The sequence below is a fragment of the Neomonachus schauinslandi genome, chromosome 1 (assembly GCF_002201575.2).
Source record: "Neomonachus schauinslandi chromosome 1, ASM220157v2, whole genome shotgun sequence".
Taxonomy (NCBI): Eukaryota; Metazoa; Chordata; class Mammalia; order Carnivora; family Phocidae; genus Neomonachus; species Neomonachus schauinslandi.
The window spans coordinates 149,670,198-149,694,195 of NC_058403.1; the positions used below are offsets into that span (position 1 = coordinate 149,670,198).

At 43.6% G+C, this 23,998-nt stretch overlaps 1 protein-coding gene across 1 annotated transcript in view; it reads left to right on the top strand.

Moving 5' to 3' along the window:
• Positions 1-23,998, top strand: part of TRANK1 (tetratricopeptide repeat and ankyrin repeat containing 1) — an 81,751-nt gene that overhangs the window by 4,678 nt on the left and 53,075 nt on the right. The window contains exons 2-8 of the mRNA XM_021677515.1: positions 146-272; positions 3,766-3,916; positions 6,611-6,729; positions 9,265-9,348; positions 9,588-9,726; positions 11,646-11,777; positions 22,989-23,159. Of these exons, the coding sequence (XP_021533190.1) occupies positions 146-272; positions 3,766-3,916; positions 6,611-6,729; positions 9,265-9,348; positions 9,588-9,726; positions 11,646-11,777; positions 22,989-23,159 (923 nt within the window). The remainder of the gene's footprint in view (positions 1-145; positions 273-3,765; positions 3,917-6,610; positions 6,730-9,264; positions 9,349-9,587; positions 9,727-11,645; positions 11,778-22,988; positions 23,160-23,998) is intronic.

Here is a 23,998-nt window from a genome sequence, read left to right on the forward strand (position 1 = left end):
AGGGCCAGACGTGATAGGTGTGATTGGGACATTAACTGGCGATGGTGGCAGCCAGCCCCAGCATTGTGGCTTTCAAGGGTGGTTTCTGTATTTGCAGAAAGACAGCTCTGCTGACCGCCGGACTCCGGTCCGTTCTTTCTGACAGAGTCCCCCCCAGGCAGCTGGCTGTGTTGCTGTGCAGCAAATCCAGTGCGTTTTACAGCCTCGGGAAATGGAATGAGGCCTTCATGGCGGCCAAGGAATGTCTCCAGTGGGATCCAACCTACGTGAAGGTACAGTGACAGCCGGGGACCCTGCCTGTCTTCTCCTCACCTGCCTCCTCTCTTCCCTTCTTCTTCTTCTTTTTTTTTTTTTTAAGATTTTATTTATTTATTTGACAGAGAGAGCACAAGTAGGCAGACAGGCAGACAGTGGGAGAGGGAGGAGCAGGCTCCCCGCTGAGCAGGGAGCCCGATGGATGCGGGGCTCGATCCCCAGGACCCTGGGATCATGACCTGAGCCGAGGGCAGACGCTTAAAGACTGAGCCAGCCAGGCGCCCCTCCTCCCTTCTTTTTAAAATGGAAATATGAGGAGACCTTCGCATTCAACTCTTTGCACTTCAGACAGATGCCCCTAGGGCATGCGAGGCCCTCGGGAGAAGACTAACGACGATGATGGTGGCCGGGTGTGGAAATGCCCTTGTGGGGGGAACTCTTGTGTTCTGATGTAGTTACCTCCCGGCTGGGAGTCTGAAATGTTCTTTGGTGCTTGCGAGTTGTAGCAAAGCTTTGTTTCACTTGCCAGCTGCGGGGACACATGACACAGATTCTTCAGAAAGAACTTCTTAGGTGGAGATCAGGGGAGGTTTGGGAGGCCAGTCAGCCAGCCCCTCTCTGGTGTTAGCGAAGGTCAGTAAACAACCATTTGATTGTTTTTCTCAGCTGAAATGCTGTCAGTGCCCACTCTGCAAGGCACCTCCACGTTCTTCATGCCTGAGGCAAACAAACGGACAGGAAGACACCATCCCAGCTTTTGAGTAACTCACTATCCGGTTGGGAGGAGTACGGAAAGCAGAATCAGAGACCATAAGGGCATTGCCATTCAGGAGCCACCTGAGGCACATACAATGACGTGTCCCGTTAGTGATATAGACCATTGAGAGCGAGGCTCCGAGGTGGGAAAAGCGCAGGCCTTGTTGCGGACTTGTTTCAGCAGCCCGGAGGAGCGCCTTTTCCCTCCTTAAGCCTTCCTTTTCCCCCCGACTGTAAAGGGAGATGCTACCTAGATCCTGGAGTTGCTTCAAGGATTCAGAGACCTTGGTTCAAGTTGTTGGCACTCGGTAAACAGGAGTTTGCATTATTTCCTCAGGGGCCTGCATTTTGTGTACGACTGCTAGAAACGGAACAGTGGGAAGTGGCCAGGGACTTTGACCTACGGATTCTACATCCTCGAGGGAGCGATTTGTCTGTTTTACCTTAGGCCTCTTCTGTTAGAGGATGGATACTTTAGGAATTATTGACTAGTTTTAAAAATGGGAAAGCACTCCTGAGGAAATCTCCTCAGAGGCATTTTAGGATTTTCCCCATCCCCCAACTGGATTGGCGGCGGGGGTGGGGGGGGTGGGGAGGAGTTGGGGCATGCGCACATCCCTCAGGCGGTGGACGGACTTCCTTGAGGGGCCAAGCCTGCCTCAGTCCAAGGCAGCACAGCGGCCAGGACCCACTCCCATTCTTACTCCTGGGTGTCTCCCTCTTTCCGCTTTCTTTCCTACCTCCCGTTCTCCCCCAAATGTCATCTTTAGGGGAAGAACTCTTTCTGTCTACCTTCTTTTGGTTCAATGGCTGGGGCCCTGCAAATCTGACGGACAAGAGACAAATTAAAAAGAGAAAAACATACAAATTTTATTTTGTGATAGTTTTTACATGACAGAGGGCCCTTCCTAGGAAGGACCCCCCAAAAATCAGATAGGCTTGAGAGCTCATATACATTTAAAAAAAATATTTTATTTATTTATTTTATTTTTTATTTATTTATTTTTTTTAAAAGATTTTTTTTAAATTTATTTATTAGAGAGAGAGAGAGTGAGAGAGAGAGAGAGCGCAAGAGGGGGAGGTGGTAGGGTTAGAGGGAGAAGCAGACTCCCCGCCGAGCAGGGAGCCCGATGTGGGACTCGATCCTGGGACTCCGGGATCATGACCTGAGCCGAAGGCAGTCACTTAACCAACTGAGCCACCCAGGCGCCCTATTTATTTATTTTAGAGAGAGAGAGTAGGGGGAGGAGCAGAGAGAGAGAGGGACAAGCAGACTTGGCACTGAGAGCAGATCCCTGCCTGCGAGGGGCTCGATCCCCTGACCCTGAGATCATGATCTGAGCCAAAATCAAGAGTCAGAAGCTTAAAACTGACTGAGCCCCGCCCGTAGAGCTCATATACATTTTTAACAGAGAGCAATAAACTGTGGAGACAAGGTCAGACAAAGGAAAGTGGTTTAGACTTCTGGAGCCCCCGGACTGTGGGAACACACGTACATGGGGGAAACTAATGGGAGGGAGAGCAAGGCTATCTTAGCAACGCTTAGCAGTGCTGGTCCCACTCAGTGCCGATTTCCGTCTTCTTCATGGCCATAAAAATTCCCTGGGGGAGGGGATTTATGGCAGTCCTCGTTTTGTGGACTTTCTGCTCTTAGTCAGATAAGGGAAGCTCTAGGAAGGCTTCTTTCTACATCTGTTGAATCTCAAATGCCTTGGGCTCAAGATAACCCTTATGCCAAAGTGTCATATTTTGGGGTGGCATATTCTGACCCCCTTCATCCCCCTGCCAAAGTAAAAGATGAAAGAAACTTAAATCTGAGGAGGGTAAGGAAGTGGGGAATTCTGTATCCAGCTTACCCAGTTGGGGGAAAAAAACCCCCACCTTCTCCCACCCCTTTTTTCTGATTATCTAAGGTTCTAGACTTTCAAATGAAGGTGAAAACAAATTGATAAATAATCAGAGATTTGGTGTCAAGTGGAATTTTTAAGTGCTTGCTTTTTTTTTTTTATGAAGCTGGTTGGTGAACACCTTTTATTTACTATCTTAGAATGCTGTCTTGGTAGGTCCTGGTGTGGATTCCTTTAGAGAATCAAAGAGGGGAAAAGCAGTATCATTTTGTTCCTACTCAAGGTACGCAGTTTGTATATAGGCAAAACTAAACCATTTTCCTCTGTTACTCATTGTAATTGTCCTCTACAGAAAGAAAAAAATTTTTGCCTCTGGTGTACATGGCCCACAATGTGGAGCTCAATACATCTCAATGCTTGTCATTACCATTTTCATTCCCGCCCCCCCACCCCCACCCCACATACCCAGTGGAAATTGTGTTTACTTTGATTGAAAGGAGCAGGGAACAACTTCTGTGTTTACATGACAATCTCATTCTTTTCTGGAACACTGTCATCATAAGATTTTTTCATTCTCTTCTTACCCGGGCTGTGATTGGAAGCATGAATAAATAAGCCACACATATAATTGGAACCAGTCCTGCTTCCTCGCTCCATGTCATGTGTTAGATGCTGTACCAGTCATGGATTTGAAAGTGATTATTTTCTTGTGGTTAAAGAATGACAGAAAAAATGTGGCACACAACGTAATGTGGGAATGCTGTCTCCAGTGCTTGTTAGAAATCTGTTTTTACATAGAAGTGAAACCTCTACAATCCATTTCCCCAGGTCATCAATCTTGCCTTTCCTTTTAGCAGCTGGTTGGAAGAGATGGGCGAGTTACGGTTTTGCTTTTCTTCTGTCCCAGGGATACTACCAAGCTGGCTATTCCTTACTGGGGTTGCTCCAACCTTATGAAGCGGCTCGCATGTTTTTCGAGGGTCTGCGACTTCTGCAAGGCACTCCAGACCAGATCCAGGTTGCTGATTTCCTTGTGGGAGTCTTCACCACTATGGGCAGTAAGTTGGAAGGGGGGGGGGGGGAAGCCTTTGTTCATTCTTTCTTTCCTTTTTTTTTTTTTAAGTCCTTGTTATTTTATTCGAATGGCTCCTGGGGAGATAATTCCAGGGTGTTTCTTTGTGGCTGACTTATGTCGTTTGACTGGAACTGATTTTCACATTAGAAAGCATTTTGGAAGCTTTGGTGGCTCATGTCCTTGTAAAAACAACAAAATCCTTTCGCAGAAACCACTTAAAGCTCTGCCAATCAGACTTCAGTTTTCTCTGTTGCTACTTAGAGATCTTTCCCTCTCTATGCTACTGATTTTATGTGATTTGTGCTCTTTCCTGTGATGTTTACATGTGTGTCTCCAATATGCTGAGAAATAGTCCTGTTTGCTATCAAAATACCCTGGCAGGGCTGATGGAGGTGTCTCAGGATTTCTCTGCCTTAAGTGCCCGTGGTTCTTGGTCATGCCGCTTGGAAGAAAGAAGAGGCAGGCCAGACGAAGAGTGGTGGGCAGCAGAGCAAAGTTTACTGAGCGATAGTACAAAGCTCCGAGGGGGAGGGGAGCTCGAGTGGGTTGCCCCCGGAGTTTCTAAGTTTAGTGGTTTTTAATGAGCTCTTCTGTGGAACTATCTTAAGCAGCCAGGTTGTGCTAAGTTGTGCCCATCAGGGCTTTGGTCACATTATCTGTCTACCTATTAGGTTAATGTCAACATGCTGATGGTCTTTTTTGCTGACATCTGGGGGCTTATGTCTTAACTGCCCCTTGCCCGTGATAGTGACAAGTGCTTTGTGGTTAATTGTCTTATTTTAGGACGTTTTGCAGAAGTCAGTTCTGCAAAGGCTGCAAAGCAGAATGCTAGTGCGCTCCTGTCTAAGCTGTGAAACAGGATGTTAGTAGCTGTCCTGACTCCGTATTTTCTTGTTGGGAACCCTGGCCGGGACTACCTCACTGTCCAGCTAACTGTTAACAGAGGGTGCTGTGGAAGCTGACGCGGTGCTCAGGGCGTCGCTGGCTATGCCCACTGCAGCGGAGGACCCGGGCACTCCATGTGGGAGTGATGCATGGAGGACTTTTTGCGTCACTGCCTTGAGTTATTACTCTAATGACCTGGCCCGTGAGCTGGCTTTGTCAGTGGCCTGGATTAGGCAAAAACTGAAAACCATAAAACACAATGTAACATATCCTTGCCAGTGACAAAGGAGCTCTCTTGTGCTTATCTTGGCACGGGCTGAAGTTTTGCCAATGACCAGGCCATTGTTTTCAAATATTGCGTTTGATCGCATTTAAGATTGTACTGACTTTAGATGTGCCGTTGAAAAATGTTTTGCCACTGAGAGTCAAAATCAGTTGTCACACATGTCCCTATTGTAGAGATGTTAGAATGTGAAAAATGGCACATGTTAGAATTGCAGGAAAAAGGTCTTTGGCTTTCAGAGGTGGGGAAATTGATTCAGCTGTTACAGATCCACCTGTTCCCACCGCGATTGTGGGAAAGCAGCTCTTGTGGTCTGTGGCCGACATTCTACAAATTTGGGCAAGTTTGGCAGATGGGGGAGTGGAGGGCGTGAGAGCCATATAAGGCAGGCAGTGGGAAGGGGTTGGAGGTGGGCACAGCCGAGTCCCTTGGACAGAGAAGTGGAAGATATCCAGATAAATGCTGACGGGTCCCAGCTCTCCAGTCAGCCTTTTGCTGGCAGTGACCCGAGCCTGTTTCCCTTTCCTTTGAGTCTGATGGCTTGGCGCGTTCCCTACTATCCCTCATGTCTTCTCTGCATCTTTTGTGAAGTCACTGTTTATTTCTGGGGGACTGCTCCCTTAAGAAATCTGGATGGTTTCCCTTCTGCCACCATCCTGAGAGGGGGCACTTCTTAGAACTTTGTAGGGCAATGCATCCCATACTTTTATACCAAAGTATTTCTATTTGTAGGGTGAATGTATGTCCACGGCCCAATTTCTAAAATTTGAAGAATGTATTTGTGGAAATTTTGTATCCTTTTGTGCAATACTATTTATTTTGATATTTACTTATTTTTGGAAGTTGACAATCCTGGAGGAGGTGCCGTGTTATTCCGGCACCTGCCCTTGCTCCTTGGATGATCTCATCCATGAGTTTGAGAAATGTGGTTTGGAGGATCATGAGATGCAATGGGCCACTAGGTTAGAAGAATGTGTATTGACTAAGAGAGTTGGTAGATCTGGGTCCCCGTCTTTGTTTTTGTCGTTAACTAACTGCATGATGTGCTGTGAAGCCTGACCTCATTTGTCATCATTTCTCATCGGTTGGGTGACAATAATATTTGTCAACATCTTTCTTAAAGGACACGAGGTGCTATTTTTAAAATTTTTTTTAACTTCTTTTGAGTTTCTATTTCCTCCTCTATAAGTGGAGATAATAGGCCAGTGCCTTGTTGGTCTGTTTGAGGGATTAAATATTAGCACGTATTGCTGGGCTTGGCATATGGAAGAGCTAAATCCCACTGCCTAACTCTTGGGGCATTGAGTTTATAGATGAACCTAAAGTGATTCCACTTCGTTCCATTATAGAGTACTTTTACTTTGAAAATTCCTTTGACTTTACTTTTACTTTGAAAATGCCTCTTTTTCTGGTATCTTTAATTTTCCATTTGTCTATCTGTGGACCTTTTCCCAGATGTTCTAGACTCTGCCTGGGTTAAAATTTCTAAACTATGGAACTTTCTTTCAGGTGACCCCATTGTTTTGCAAAGTTTCTTGCCCTGTTTTGATCATATTTTTACTACTGGATTCTCAACAGAAGTGTGGCAATCTGTAATAGAAAAGTTGGCGAAAAAAGGATTATGGCATGTAAGTAAAAGAAGATGGTTCTCTTGTGGGGAAAGTACATTCTTGGTTAAATGGATTTTTTCTGCCGCACTGGGGAAGGGATTGTAATTTATTATCTGTTTATTTTGATGCCAAAATAACTTTTTAACTGCACCATCATTAAAGATGGAAAGTCACTGAGAGATATTAATTAGCCAGTTTCTGTTTTTTTTTAAAGATAGGATACATATTCAGAACACCTAATAATAATATTAGCTAATGTTTATCACCCTCACATTATCACATTATATATACTGTATTATATGTATTATATAATGTATTATATATCACATTATATATAATGTATTATCGCCCTTATTGCTCTGTGTCTTCATTGTCATCACAGAAGTGTCAAGTTCAGGTGCTAATGATAATGTGGAATGAGGAAAATAAACAATTGCGTGTTCATCTTCATCATCTTTTTTTTTTACTGCATTTGCTAGTGTGGGCTCAAAAGACCTGCCTGTGTTGCTCTGAGCGATTCTGTGCTTTTTTTTTTTTCTCAATTAAGAAAAATTTTTTTAAGATTTTATTTATTTATTTGAGAGAGTGCATGTGTGCGAGAGAGCATGAGAGAGAGAGAGGGCGAGGGCATGAGCATGGGGGTGGGGGGGGGGGGTGAGGAGCAGAAGGAGAAGCAGACTCCCCGCTGAGCAGGGAGCCTGGGATCATGACCTGAGCTAAGGGCAGGCGCTTAACCGACTGAGCCACCCAGGCGCCCTGCTTCTGTGTAGCTTTAAAGGACTGCTGCCCACAGATAACAGTGAGGCTGCAGGAGCCAAACCCAGGGCTGGGAATCCAGAGAATGGAGGAACAGAGTGGACTGTGAGCCTGGGCTTCAGTGTCACACAGATGCCTCCTCAAATCATAATCTTCCACTTTCTATTTTGGGCTAATTACTTCCCCTCTGAGCCTCATTTCCTCATTTGTAAGTTGCAGGATATAAACTTACTCCTCAGGTTTTGGTGAGGATGAGAAATAAAGGACCAAGAACACCTACTAATAATATTAGCTAATGTTTATCAAGGACTTACAGTGTGCCAGGCACTGAGCTAACGGAGCTTTATGATACCTGGCGTGCGCTAAATGCCCAGTGAATAGTAGTTGTCATTGATGGTGGGCTCTCAGTCAGCATGGAAAGGGCTGGTCAAGGGTGGCAGTTAGATCAGCAAGGGCCTGCTGGGCTTTCTGAAGCTGGGCAGCCCGGAAAAGTCAACAAAAGCAAGGGCAACCCAAAAGCTCTCTAGAGCCAGGCAGGGCAAATGACTTTAGAATACAGAATTCTTCAATTTTTAAGAAGCTCATGGATTCCATTGGAAATCTAATGAAATCGATGGGGTTCTCTTTGCATACACACACAGTTGTGGGTATAGTTTCAGGCGGTTCATGGGAAATCCCCTAAAGTCCAGCAACAAGTTCCCTGAAGCTCACTCCCATATTAAAAGTTCTTGAGAAAGCAGGCAGGCAAGGGAAGGCCCGAGAATGCAGCCCAGTGGCAGGTCCACTTGGTCCAATATTCCAGCTGTGGGGCCCTAGTCATTTTTTTCACATACTGGAAGTAGAGACATCTTGTTAAAAAAAAAAAGCCAGGTCAGCAATCAGGATTGGCAGAATCCTGAGCATGTCATTTGAGATTGGGGTCTGTTCAGGGAGAGCAGGAAAGAGTGGGCATCAGGCTGAAAATCCGGAAGCAAGATGTGGCCATTGGCTCAGTCCCTGGGGTCCCACGTCCACTAGCAGGTGCATACATGACGGAGGTTGAGGCTGAGCCTGGGTCTCCGGTTGTGGCCATGCCAGAGCCTGGAGCCCTTAGACCTGTTGGCACACCAGGATGATCTCAGTAGGGACCTCTTAGGACATGCTGTCTGTGTGACCTAGGAAAAATTGCTTAACCTTTCCGGGATTCAGTTTCTTCAGTGACTTTAGATGGCGTCAGTGGTTTAACACCTGGCTGTCTGAGAAAAAAAATGTTTGTCAATTTCTGTAGTGTCAGTACTCTCACCATGGCCCAATCTGAAGTCATTAATAGGGCTACAGGACGTGGCATTGGGAATTCTGAACTGCAGTAGGTGCTCACTAGCTGCCTCGACAGCGTCTAGCGGACCCCAAACACTTGGGGCTTATGAAACACTAGAGTGCTAAAGAATGAATTGGAAGGAGCGACTTGTAAAGGATTGGATTCTTCTGCTTGCCAAGTAAGCCTCAAGAACTTTGCAGGGAATCACTTTTTTACCCACTGGTGCTGCTATCCTCAGCAGGCTTTGAGGACATGTGGAGAGAGCTTAGCTCTCAGCAGGAACAGGACATTGGCTGGACAGAGGGACTTCGATTATAGCTCAGGCTGTAAAGCTTGGCAGGTAGCTTAAAAAGAGAGACAGGGCTGGAGGGTATTTTGTTTTCTGTTTTTTTGTTTTTGTTTTTTTTTGCTTGTTTTCACCCTGAAGATAACTTTTGCTCTAATAACCTATGTGGAGAACATGATTATTTTAGCTTTTTCTTTTTCTCCTTTCTCATCAGTCATTCCTACTTCTGTCGGCGAGAAAAGACCGGCTACCAAGAAATATCCATGTCCCAGGGTTAACACTGAAGAGTCTCTTTGAGGTAAGGTGGCTTCTTAAAATGTACGGTTTCAAGTCAGGCCACTCAGGCTTGTATTTGGGATCTCAGCTTGTATAAGGGGACTTCAGCTGTCTCACTGCAAATTTATTATTTATAATCATCTCAGGCTTGGGCCACAGCTATCCAGGTTTTACTGATCCCCAACGTTATGAATGAAGGAGTTTGAAGTTTCATATTGACGGAGTGACTTCCATGATTCTTCCTGTGTGTTTTTTACCCAGAAATACGTCTTCATTGGACTTTATGAGAAGATGGAACAGGTGCCCAAATTAGTTCAGTGGCTCATCTGCCTTGGTGCAAGTATTGAGACTATAGGACCATACCCTCTTCATGCCCTCATGCGACTCTGTATCCGAGCAAGTGAGTGTTCTTCCGGTTACACACTGTCCAACCTGCCATCCCAGCTCTGAGCTCCCGCGTGCTCCACTGAACTCAAGAGAAACCAGAATTTAGCCACCTGAAGGTGGAATATTCAAATGATTTGAATATGCAAATAGTTTGATTATTCAAATGCATGCAGGCAGCAGGGAAACAGCATCGTTTTTATTTCGCCTGGGACCTTGTAGCTACGGGGCCCAAGTGGAAAGGATTCCATGTTCCTAGACAGATGCCAGGGGTAGAGGAGCCCTGAGACCCAAGCAGGGGACTTGGGACAGACAGCCTTTGCTCGGCAGAGCTCCCTGAGACTGTGGAGTTTCTTCCAGCTGGCCAAGGCACAGGTGGTCTTTCCCCCTTGTTCAAGTTCATTTTCTCTCTAGCCAGAGGGCTGACTGCCATGGTGATGGTGGTGCTGGGGGCTGATACCAAGGGAAACACTGGTTCTTACTGAGACAGAGTGCTTGTGGTTCTTCTAAAGAACGCTGATGTTCATAAAATTCTTTTTTTCTTTTTTTAAGTCTTTACCACCTGGCGATAGGATTTAAATTTTAAAATATTTAAATTTTTTCATTATCACATACACATGTTAGATAAAAAAGCTTGTTTTTCTTTTCCAAGCATGTATGGCATCAGTGTTGGACATGTACCCATACTGTTTTAGAGCCAGAAGGGGCCAAGAGAATTTTCTAGGCAGTCTTCCTCTTCTAGGCTGGGTTGCCTTCCCAGGAATGAAGGAGTGAGGGGGTTGGCCAGGGGCTTCAAGACCTAGGCCGCTGCTTTGCTTTAGCCACATTTGCCTTGCCGTTATCCATTTCTTACTGGGGAGTCCATAAGATGTTTTATTCTCACACAGGAATTGGCGGATCAAAGGTTTAAAAGTAAAGTCTGATTAAAAGCAATCTGATCCAGTCCTCCCAGTTTTCAAGTAGGAATCTGGAACCCAGAGAAGTGTGTCTCTGGTTGTGAGAGTCACAATTCCCCACTGTGTCTGCTCTTTACGTTAGCTCCTGTGGGTACAGGCAGGAATCAGTAGGATCAGGTGTTTAACTTTATCTCTGATTTGTTTCTCAGAGGAAAACTCTGACATGGTGACAAATGGTGTTCGCAGAGTTGGCAGAAGCATGTGGCTTTCCTTTTTTTAGTATATGTGCTGCCGAAGCGAGCACGCATGTGGCTTTCCTTGAGCCCAGGAGCTACAAGGAAGGAGCCTGGGAAAATAATTTTTAAATATATGTCCTATCGATAGTAATGAGTAGGGTAGTCTTTTCAGATATTGACCTGATTCCTGACATGGGTGCTGTTGGTGCCCTGCCTGGAGCCTCTTTACCACCAGGACCCCCACCCCCCCCTGCTGGTTCACAGCTGCCTCCTTCCCCAGAGCACTGCTTTTTGCCAATATGCACCACTTTCTGCAGAGGTTCTCCCTCAACCTCACCCCCTCCTTAGAGGTGTTTTGTAGCTCTTGACTAACTGACATGCGTACAAAATGTTAGCCCCTGCCTCATGGTGGGTCAACACTGGTTCGGTTCATGCTCCAGAGCTCCCTGTGGGATTGGGCTGAGGCTGACTCAGCTGAGACCACATCTCTGCTTGCCTCCTTCCCCTGCCTTGTCCTGCTTCCCTCAGTCTCTTTCCTGAGCTCCCTGTCAACAACTCACATGTACAGGAATCCTTGTCTCAGGCTCTGCTTCTAGGGAGCCTGGCTGAGTTTATTATGAATAACGTTCTAGAACTCATCCTTTTAATTTACAAACTCTGTGTCTCCCGGACCTATTTGTGTTGAGTGCCAAATGTGTGTGGGATTCCCCATTTGGTTCCCTCATGGCGCTACACATTGATGTGCTTTACTGATTTTCGGTCTGTAGAAAATAACATCAGTCACTCATTTTAATTCCCTTCAGAGGAAAACCATCTTTTCAGGTGGTTAATGGACCACAAGCCCGAGTGGAAAGGCCGCATCAACCAGAAGGACGAGGATGGCTGCACTGTCCTCCACGTCGTCGCGGCCCCCTACACAGGATACTTTATCAAGCGTAAGTAGCAGCACCAGGCTGGAGGGTGCGCTATGGGCTGGATGACCTCAGGCATTAGAAAGCCCACACAACCGACCACATGTATTTCCCATCCATCCTGGGACAGACCCAGGACTAAACCTCACCTTGAATTAAGCATGACGGGGCGGGCAGGCTGTACGCAGGAAGGACGGGTGGGGAGGTGGCGAAAGAAGGAAGAGTGGCGGGGTTCCACATGCTCTTTCCGCTTCACTGGCTTCCGTGGGATTGAATGTCTCAAGGACAGGGGCTTCTGGCTGCACTTGTTCTCTCCCTCATCACGCGGTACTAAGTGCTTTAATTCATGTCAAATCTACACTAGTTACCAGAGATACACTGTGAACCAGACCACACACGTGGTCCTGCTTCTTTGGCCGCTGTAGAATCTAACACAGGGATTTCATCCTCCATACTCGCCAGGGCCAGACAGGCCGCGAGGAAGAGTGAGGCTGGTGCATGCAAGGACAAGCTGCTTCTTTTGATGCAGACATACCTTGTTAGCCTGTGAAATAGGAAGGCTCTCTGATGCCTCTCGCCTTTCTGGAAACCCATGGAGATAGCACATTTTGTTCTATAATAATGTTATAGCTGTGATGATGAATGGTAATGGACTCCCAGCCTCCGTGGAAGGGAAGTGACAGGGAGGGCTGGGGAGTTTGGCTTGGTGTGGCCACAGCCTCCTGCCGATCATGGGAACTAGGCCATCTTCTGATGGCAGGAGACGTTGGAAAGATGGATTTTTTAAAAATAAGACAACTCATGATTATAAAATGTCTGCTCAAAATTAAACACGCCTGTGGACTAGACAGAGCCCGGAGGTGTCCGGTTGGGGACCCCTGGCCTGCTAGGTCCTCCTGGGAACTTAGAGTTTTGTGTCTTCAGCATGTCCTGGAGGAGCACAGTGAGGGGTATTTCTCTAATGTTATTCCTCACTGGACTGGGTCCCAGGAACCCACATCTGGGCAAACGGAGAAAGGGTGAGCTATAGATACTGTTTTGAGCTTTATTGAAATATAATTCACATATCATATAATTCACCTGTTTAAAGCATCCAAATCCGTGTTTTTAGTACATTCACAGTTATGCAACCATTACCACAATCAAATTTTAAAACATTTTCATCATTTTTAAAAGAAACCTTGTCTCCATTAGCAGTCACTCCCCATTTCCCCCTCCCTCTCCAGCCCTAAGCAACCACTAATCTACCTTCTGTGTCCGTGGACTTGCCTATTCTGGGTATATCATATAAATGGAATCATACAGTCTTGTGACTGGCTTCTTTCACTGAGCATGCTTTCAGACCAAATAATATCCCATTGTATAGATGAAGCACATCTTATTTGTCCATTCATCAGCGGATGGACATTTGTTCAGCTATTATGAATAATGCTGCTGTGAACTTTTACATATATGTCTTTGCTTTTGGAATATATTTTCATTTTTCTCAGGTAGATACCTAGGAGTGGTATTGCTGGATCACTTAGTAACTCTATATTTAATCTCTTGAAGAACTGCCAGACCGTTTTCCAAAGTGGCTGCACCATTTTATGCTCCCACCAGCAATGCTCAAAGGTTCTAATTTTTCTAAATCTTTGCCAACACTTGGTACTGTCTGTCTTTTTGGTGTCCCTTGAATTTCAGTACCCTCTGAGAGACCATGGTATTCTGGCAAATGTTTGACAACTGGGTCTTCAAAAAGAAAAGCCCCGAATTGTGGTGTTTGCCAATTTCCTTGGTATAAATACCCCCACCATGGTTGATTTCAGGCTATTAATGTGATATCATTGAATATGGGGCTGGGACATGTGCAGTAGCATACCATCATATTGTATTTTTACCACACAGATCAATTTTTTTTTAAGATTTTATTTATTTATTTGACAGAGAGAGACACAGAGAGAGAGAGGGAACACAAGCAGGGGGAGTGGCAGAGGGGGAGGCAGTCTTCTTGCTGAGCAGGGAGCCCGATGTGGGGCTCGATCCCAGGACCCTGGGGTCGTGACCTGAGCCGAAGGCAGACGCTTAACGACTGAGCCACCCAGGCGCCCCCACACAGATCCATGTTGAGATAGATGTAAAGAAACCTCATCATAGACAATAGCAGAGCATAGTAAAATAATTAGGAAGTGATGAGTTTTGTTTTTAATGTGATTTATTTATTGTAAGTTTAAATAAGTTAGTTAATAATGGCTGTGTTTACCAACCATCTTGTAGCATTTCTGGATATTCGACAGTTGGCCCTCGTGGACTGGTGTGAGCTGGTTCCAGCACACCTCTGTGCTAAAGCTCTTGTTAGCCTGGTAATTTACGGTTCAAATCTTTGCCTCCAATCACTGTGCTCTCCTTACATTTCCCCAGCCAGAAAATGCCCAAGAAAAAGGATTTCCAGGCAAGACTCTTCGGTTTGCAAAGAAACACAACTCCAAGTCTCCTGAAATCCAGGCGGGTTGAGCAGTGTTTGGGTAGTTTATATGCACGCGGAGCCTTGGATTCCTACTGTATGCATTGATAACTTGGCAAGCATTCCATTTCCTGGGACCTAAATGAGTGCTTTCCAGTACAAGCGTACTGAGAGCCACATACAAAATTCTAAAAATTTCTGGTAGGCCTGTGAAAAAGTAAAGCAAAATAGGTGAAATTAATTGTAATAATACATTTTATTTAACCCATCTATCCAACATACCATCATTGCCCTGTGTAATTAGTATAAAAAGTATGGAGACATTTTACATTCTGTGTTTCAGTTGTGTGCTAAGTCTTTGAAATCCAGCATGTATTTTGCTCTGCTAGCCCAGCTCCTTGTTGACTAGGCACACCTTAAGTGCTCAGTAGCCACCTCTGTGCCTCGTGGCTGCCATATGGGACAGCACAACTGAATACTATTTCTTACAAACTCTGAAACCTTCCTGACTTTCTGAAACATGGGAGAATAAACATAAGAAGTCAAGAGACGGCCCTTTCTTCATGCAGGTGTAACATGGGCTGCCCCCCTGGCCTCTACCGAACGAGCCTTCACGACTCTTATAGGCTGCTTCTCCTCCTTTTAATTCCACCGCTCTCTCACTACCCACATCCTCTTCCTCTCTTTCGGGAGAGCTCACCTTTTTTTTTAAATCTTCAATTTGAACTAATTTTAGACATACAGAAAAGATGCAAAAATAGTTCCAAGAGTTTCTGTATATCCTCACCCAGCTTCCCTTAATTTTAGCATGTTATATGTCAGGGTTTAGTTATTAAAATCAAGAAGTTAACATTGACAGAATGCTGTCAACTAATACACAGACCTCATGCGCATTTCACCCTTGTTTTCACTAATGTCCTTTGTCCGTTTGGAGACCCACACTGCATTTACTTGTCAGAGCTCCTTAGTCTCCTCCAGTCTTTGACAGTTCCTCAGTTTTCCATGCCCTTGACCCTTTTGAAGAGGATTGGTCAGTTGTTTTGTAGATAGATGGTCTATCGGTTTGAGTTTGTTTGATGTTTTTCTCATGATTGGAATAAAGTTATGCATTTTTGCTAAGAATACAACAGAAATGAGTTTGTGGTCTTCTCTGCATTATATTAAGGAGTTCATCATGCCAATATATCTTGTGATGTTAACCTCGATTAGTTGGTTAAGGTGGGATCCGTGGGATTTCTCCATTGTAAAGTTACCATCTTTCCCTTTGTAGTTGTTAAATATCTTGGAGGAGATACTTTGAGGCTATGCAAATACCCTGCTTCTCTTCAAATTTTTGCACACTAATTTTATATTCATTGGTGGATCTTGTCAGCATCAGCTATCACTGTGATCTTCAATTAATGTTGATTTTTTATTTTCTTCTTTCCTTCTACATTTATTACTTGGAATTCTGTTGCAATGAAGAGCTGTCCCTTCTCTGTATGTATGTATGGACTCATGGATATTTACTCTATGGGATAAAATCCATAGTTGCTCAGATTGTTTCAGCTTTGGCCATTAGGCACTCCTTTCTTCTGATTGGCTCCCGTGTTCCTTTGACAAGCCCCATCCTTTTCTGAGCACTTCCTTACTTTCAGACACCACAAGTTGCTTCAGGCTCACCTTGAATTTTCTGTGTCTCCCATTCCTCCAAGGATCCCCAGCTCCTTTTGTTAACCTTTTGTTAAAGAATGGTGTAGAAAACAAGGCCTGCTACTTGGTGTGATCATTGTTACTGGAGTGTCATTATTTCTAGGCCTTCTCAGCAGATGGAGGGAAGAAATATGTGGTCATGTACTAACCCATGGATACACACATCTGTATTACTGTGTCTCTGTATTAAAAACCATGAGTTTATGTTGATACCTCTGATTCCGGTCCAACACCATGGTCATTTAGCCTTTTAAAATTTGTAACATCTTTCATCTATAATATATTTACTTGTTCAGTTTTATGAGTTTCAGACTTGCTAACCCATGTCCCTTTGAGAAACACATCTACTAAATAGATGTATGTTTGTTTATGTTCATTTTATGTTTGTGTTTAGTTCTTTTTGTCTTCAGTTTTATAGCATCTAGTCAAGATGCTAAGTTATTTTCCTCCCCCCCCCCATTTACTATGGTTATTTTGCTCATTTGTAGTACACTTAGGTATATTTTTCAGTGTTTGCATTCCATTTTAGGGTTCTCCTCACATCCTGATTGGTTTTGTTTATATTTTGGTATGTGGAAGGCACATATGTAAAACATTACTATGGTTCTAGAAGTCTGAACTTTGTAGAAAGACATACTCAGAGAAGTGTCACTTCTTCCTCATCCCTTGACCCCACTAAGTTTCCACTTACCCCCTTTTTCTGCCCCTTTCCCATTCACCCCCTGTAGGTGATCAGTTTCTTTTTCTTTCTTTCTTTCTTTTTTTTCTAGGCTCATTCTTTCTGGATTCCTTTTGCAGTAATGAGCAGACATATGTGTGTTTTCTTATACCTCCTTTTTTACATGGAGGGCCCCATTCTATAGATTCTGCCTGGCACCTGGCTTTTTTTTCATTAACAGTATGTCCTGGAAATCATTGCATATTCGTTCATATGCATGAATGCATATGTAGGTCTGTTAGATATTGTCAAATCTCCATTCGGAAGGATGGTACCAATTTGCACAACCACCCGTAATGGAGGAGAGTGCCTCTTTCCCCACAGTCTCACCAACAGAATTTTGTTGTTGCATTTCTAAGTTTTTTCTGGTCTGAGAGGGGTGAATTGGTATCTCAAGTTTGTTTTAATTTGCATTTCTTTATTTATGTGTGAGTTTGGATTTTTTAAAATACAGTTGAGAACCATTTTTTAATCTTTTTTTGTCGAGTTATATGTTCATGTCTGTTTCCCATTTTTCTACAGAGATTTTGGTCCTTTGTCCTCAATTTTTAAGAATTCTTTGTTCATTAGCTCTTTGTCTGTGGCATAAGTTATGAATCTCCCCTCCCAGTTTGTCACTTGTCTTCTGACTTTGGGCTTTTTTGTCATGCAAATGTTTTCTTTTTATGCAGTCAAATTTATCAATCTATTGATTTATTGCTCCTGTATTTGGAGTCAGCGTTAAAAAAACCTTCTGAACATCCAAGTTAAAGAGTTATTTTTTTTTCTGGTGCCTCTATGGTTTCCTTTTTAACATTAGATCCCTGATCCATTGGAGTTTCATGTAAGGATCTAGTTTTACCATTTTCCAGATAGCTACCTATTTGTCTCAGCATCATTTGTTTAAAAGTGTTCTCATGACCTCAGGAATTTGAGATGCCACTAATTCTGGACTTTCTGTTCTATTCTACTGGTCTCATTGTTTATATAGGCTTCTTTTTTAAAAAAGATTTTATTTATTTGACAGAGAGAGAGAGAGGGAGCACAAGCAGGGGGAGTGGGAGAGGGAGAAGCAGGCTTCCCGCTGAGCAGGGAGCCCAACGAGGGGCTCGATCCCAGGACCCTGGGATCATGACCTGAGCCAGAGGCAGACGCTTAACCAACTGAGCTACCCAGGCACCCCTTCATATAGGCTTCTTTGAATCACTTTTCAAAAACTAGTTTAAAAATCAGAAGTACACTCCACACCAAGACGGCTGAAATAAAAAAAGGTGGACAGCAGCAAGTATTGACAAGGATGTGGAAAATTTGGGACCCACTGTGGTGGGAATGAAAAACTGTGCATCTGCTTTGGAAAAAAGTCTGGCACTTACTCAAATAGTTACCATATGATTCAGCAATGTTACTCCTAGGTTTTTATGCCTCACAGAAATGAAAACATATTCAAACATTTGTACATGAATGCTCATAGCAGTATTACTCATAACAACCAAAATCATGTAGACAACCCAAATCTCCAACTGCTGAATGGACAAACAAAATGCGGTACATCCAGACAATGCAATATTATTCAGCCATAAAAAAGAACAAAATATTGATACACGCTACAATAAGGATGCACCTTGAAACGTTATGCTGAGGGAAAGAAACCAGACACAAAAGGTCACATATTGCATGATCTCATTTATATGAAATGTCCAGAATAAGGAAATCCCTAAAGACAGAACCAGATTACTGGTTGCCCTGGGGGAGGGGCAGGAGGAAATGTGGAGTGACTGCCAATGCATATAAGGTTTCTTATGAAATGTTCTGGAATTGGATAGTGGTGATGATTACACAACTTCTTAAATATACTGAAACCCACTAAATTATACACTTTAAAGGGATGAATTTTATGGTATGTTCAATCAAAAAAATTTAAAGGTAAAAAAATAAAAAGAAGTTGAAAGGCATGCTCTTGGTAAAAAAAAAAAAAAGAATTCAAACACTTTAAAAAGATAGTGATAAAAAGTAAATTCTCTTTCACAAAGTCTACCAAGCATTTTTTTTTGAGTCTTGCCAATTTTTCTTTTCCTCTTTTAAATATGAATGTGCACATATTCTATATTCTATTTAGCAACTTGCTTTTTCCCTGAACAATAATCTTGGCCATCTTTTCCTAATAGTACCTGCGTAACTATTTCATTTCTTTTTAACAGCTCACAGTATTCTCTGACATGACTATACTGTGCTGATGGATGATTAAATGGTTTTCAGGTTATTTTGCTACCAGAAACAATGCTCAGAGAATATTTTCCTATATACATCTTTGTGAACTGGTGAGAATATATCTGTAGGATTATTTCCTAGTTGAGAGATTGCTTGTTCAAAGAACTGTGCATTTCATTTATTTGGATAAACTCACTTTATTTAAATTTTAAATAGATTACATTCACAAATCAAAAGATACAAAAAGTATACATTGAGAGTCTCTGTCTTTTAACTGAGAAACCAATGTTACCAATATCTTACGATTTTTTCCCCACATTCTATTTATTTATTTATTTATTTATTTGAGAGAGTGAGAGAGAGTGCACGAGAAGGGGTATGGTCAGAGGGAGAAGCAGACTCCCCACTGAGCAGGGAGCCTGATGCGGGACTCGATCCCGGGACTCCAGGATCATGACCTGAGCCGAAGGCAGTTGCTTAACCAACTGAGCCACCGAGGCGCTCCCCCACAAATATTCTATAATGTATAAGTAAAAACATATGTGCAGTTTGAGGATGTTTTTAGCATGGTGGGATGTATTTGGCTTTTGAAAGCTATTGTTAACTTGAACCCTAGAAAGGTTGCCCCAATAGTGTATGAGATTATCTCCACCTTGAATACTTTTCTGATACATGGAGAGTCAGGAACTCTCCAGATACTTTAATGTGGCCCAAATTCCAAATTCACCATTTAAAATAATTGTAGCATCATAGAACCTCTGAAATTATCAGTTCTGTTGGCATTTTGGTGGGTGGACGTTGTTATGATGGTCCTCCTGGCTCCGGATCCATGTGGTTTGGGAGGCCCAGGGGTTCAGGCTCAGGGAATTACCAGGGCCCAGCAGCGGGACCCAAAGCCTCGTATCACCTTCTGGAACTGACATGAGGCCAGATCAGTAGTTGCGTCTGACTTGGTTACAGGCTACAGACACTCAAACTGGTTTAGGCAAGAAAGGGAATTTATTGGCTCATGTGACTCAATCGTCCAGAGTTTGCTCCAGGTGCTCCAGAGACGTCTTCAAGAATCTGCCCTGTCTCCCAGCTCTGCTTTCTTCTGCGTTAGGTTCATTCTTAGGCAGGCTCTCTTTCCGTTGAAGCCACCTGATATTAGGTTTATATTATGCCTATTTGTCAGTCTCAGCCAAAGAGGATATCTCTACTCAGTATTTCAGTTAAAGTCCTAGGAATGAGTCTCGATAACTTGACTTTGGTCACATGCCTCCATGAACCAATCAGTAGAGCCAGGAGGATGGCATGATCTGATTGGCTAGATCCTGGTCAGGTGTTCACCCCTGGATCTGGTGCTGGGGCAGAGCCGAGAATGGAATGATCTGGTTGGTCAGATTCTGGTCAGATCTTTATCCGCCCCCGAGCTCGGGCTGGGGCGGTGGTGGAGTATGGTCGTGGTCACTGAATGTGTTTACTACCATCAAATCAGGTAGGCTGAAAACGCGGGGGAAAGGTGCTTTTCCAAAGGAAAACTGAGGTGTTGTTATCAGGAAAAGGGCTAATGGATGCAGTCAGTTAAAAAAAAAAGTCTAGTATGTTTTCAAATTTTGTTTCCTTATCGTCAAGAATTTTGAAAACCTATGTACCTCTTTACATGTTTTTACATTGACACGTAGACTTTTTTATCTGTGAGTCAAAAATATGTAAGAAAAGGTAATTTTCAGAATTGTGTACACAAATATTTTAAAATAAAACTATTATCTCACTCCTTTAGTTGCATATAATAGAATATAAATACTACAGCAACTTGATACCCTCTAACATGTATTTAAAAAATTGTGGACTAGCTCTTTAATAGTCAAAAATATCAAATTGTGCCTTCCTTTTTTTGGGATCATATTTCTAGTTTCCTTTTCAGAAAGAAGTTTACGCTCATATAGTTTATGCTTGAAAGTCTTATTAGTCATCCAGTGATCTTCTTCTGGAATAAAAGTACTTGTATAGCTTTAAATTAGAAAAAAATGTCTGTGATTTAAGACTCTAGGGGTTAATTTTTTTTCTAGATTTAATTATTACAAAATTATTACTACAGATAATCAAAGCAACAGAAATATATTAAAATCTTCTGTAATTAATTATTAAAGAAGAAAATAGTAATTTTGGAGGGCAGTAAGAGGAGGGTAGATTGTAGTACCTTTTATTTTTTTATTTTATTAATTTTTTAGAGCTTTATTTGAGAGAGAGAAAGAGGGAGAGCACTAGAGCAGGGGGAGGGGCGAAGGGAGAGGGAGAGAAGAGAGAATCTCAGACTCCCTGCTGAGCATGGAGCCTGATGCGGGGCTTGATCCCAGGACCCTGAGATCATGACCAGAGCCTAAATCAAGAGTCGGACGCTTAACCGACTGAGCCACCCAGGCGCCCTGTAGCGCCTTTTAAAAGGGGCTTGGCAGGCACCTAATTTTCCCTTCAGTGGACACTCTGGAAGTCAGGAATTTTCACCGCCTTTGGGGCAATACATTAATTAGTAATTAGTTCTCTGTAACAAATCACCATAAACTTAGTGGCTCAAAAGCACACCCATTTACCAGCTCACAGTTCTGGGGGTCAGTAGTCTGAAATGATGTGACTGAGTTTTCTGCTCAGTGTCCCCCGAGGCTGAAATCAAGGTACTGACAGAGGCTGTGTTCTCATCTGGAATTGTGGGCTTTCTTTCAAGGTCACATGGTTGTGGCAGAATCTAGTTCCCTCTGGTTGTAGGAATGAGGTCCTTGTTCCCTCACTGGATGTCAGCCGGAGGTTGCTCTCAGCTTCTGCAGGGCACACACATTCCTTGTCATGTGGCCCCCTCTCTCTTCAAAGCCAGCAGGGGAGAATTTTTTATGCAGTCACTTCCCTCTCATATTTTATTTATTTATTTATATTTTTATTCCCTCTCATATTTTAAATCTTTGCCTTCTTCCTGACCTCTAGACCTTTGACCTTTATGGCTCATGTGATTAGATCAGGGTAATCTCCCTATCTTAAGGTCAACTGCTTTGGGACCTTGATTACATTTGCAAAGTCTCATCACATTTAGATTCATATTTGATTGAGTAACTGGGGGAGAAGGTGTGTGTGCACCAGGGGTTGGGAATCCTGGGGACTGTCTTGGAATTCTGCCTGCCTCAGTGAGATACTCTGAGGGTAAAAAGTTTGACTTTTTATTTTTTTAAAGATTTTATTTATTTATTTGAGACAGAGAGAATGAGAGAGAGAGAGCACATGAGAGGGGGGAGAGTCAGAGGCAGAAGCAGGCTCCCTGCTGAGCAGGGAGCCCGATGCGGGACTCCATCCAGGGACTCCAGGATCATGACCTGAGCTGAAGGCAGTCGCTTAACCAACTGAGCCACCCAGGCGCCCAAAAGTTTGACTTTTTAATTTTGTCTCATTTTTGTAAATGCAAGAAGGGCAGTTGTGACTGGGGAGATGGAAAAGGAGAGCGCCCTGAACAGGACAGTACCTGGAGTCCAGGTGTCTTGTCCGGGCAGGGGATTTTAGGAAAGCATGGGTATGGAAGCTGGGGATCAGGCAATGATTTGCTGAACTCTTTGTGCCCACATCAGTCTTTGTACCCCCAGGGATACACCTGTTCCATTCGGGAAACTGTGGCATCTGTGATCACGGAGACACCTTGATGCTTGGCAAATAGATACGTCAAAGCAGCAAATGGAGCTGGCAGCCAGAGGGTTGAGGCTGGGAGGGTGGAAACAGTGACAACAAAAAGACCCTGATGCAAAAGCAATTGCCACTTTCTTCTCTGATCCCCAGACAGGCTTTTTTTTTTCTGGAAGAATATTCTGTTTCCTCTCTAGGGAATAAAGAAATCTGAAGTCACAGCTCGCTGTTATCCTTACAGCTGTAACTGTTGCCTAGGAACCAGATTCCCCTTCTCCTTGCTTGTTGCCAGGGAGAGGGGAGAAAGGTAGAGAGGAGCGCACTTCTGAACCTCTTCAGAGCTATTGTCCTACCCACTCCACACAGGACTCCTTGCTTCGGGGAGTTGGGTGGATTGTCCAAGGCCAGCAGTTTAGATTCTATGAGCAGAGCGACACTGGTCCCCTTGCCCCAGGCTGCTTGGGCAGGGAACTGGGAGGAAGAGCACTCATGGGGATGTCTCCTTATGGAAGGGACCATGACAGCCCCCCTTTCTCCTTTTGGCCCGGTCTAGGGCAAACAGAGGATGTGCAGATGCTCCTGAGCTTTGGGGCAGACCCTACCCTGCTGGATCGACAGTCCCGCTCTGCCATGGATGTCCTGAAGAGGAATAAGAACTTCAAAGCCATTGAGAAAATCAACAGTCACTTGGCAAAGCTGGCTGCATGTTCTAAGGACCTATCAGGTACAGCTTCTAGTGAAATAACTTTTTGGGAGATGGGTGGTAAAACGGGTCCTGTGACATGAGATACAAATCAGTTTATACTTTCTTAGTATATGAAGATGTAAGTGAGACCCCCCAGTCTTTGGAAAACTTGTTTGCTTTTTTTTTGAAAGACAGAGACAACTCTTATTTAGAGAGTGTCTATGACATCCCGATCACTTTGCCAGGTCCACCTTTGGGCAGTTTGGGTGATTTTTTTTCCCCCCATGCATGCACACAGTATAAAAAGGAAAAAAAGTCATACAGAAGAGGGGCTAACAAAACATCAAGCCTACTCCTCCAAAGCAACTACAACCAACAATTTAAAATACATTCATATCTCTGAAATAGATACGGTTTATATTAGTTTGGGATAGCATCTATTGACTGGCTGCTGTATAGGATGAAATGCAACAAGTTAGCTCCAACTGATGAATTTTGCCCAGTAATGTCATTTGTGTCGTTTCCATTTTGTTCCTTAGCTCTGAGTTTTCTGGGCTTCATCCATAGATGAATTGTAGAAATGAAAAACCAAGTAAATGGCATTTACATGGTGGTAGTATGATTATGTAAATGGTTATGTAAATTACATTCTACAACTGGTAGCATAGCAGAACCCATAGAAAAGAACCACCAAACGTCCTGAAAACTTCGCTCTTTCAATGTGATACCATTTAAGCGTCCCAGTTTAATGAACCCTATGTGTATACACGTATGTACGCATATATACTGTTTGGACCTTATTTAGACTTTTTATTTAGACTTCAGCCCCAGTGTGTGTGTGTGTGTGTGTGTGTGTGTGTGTGTGTGTGTGTGTGTGT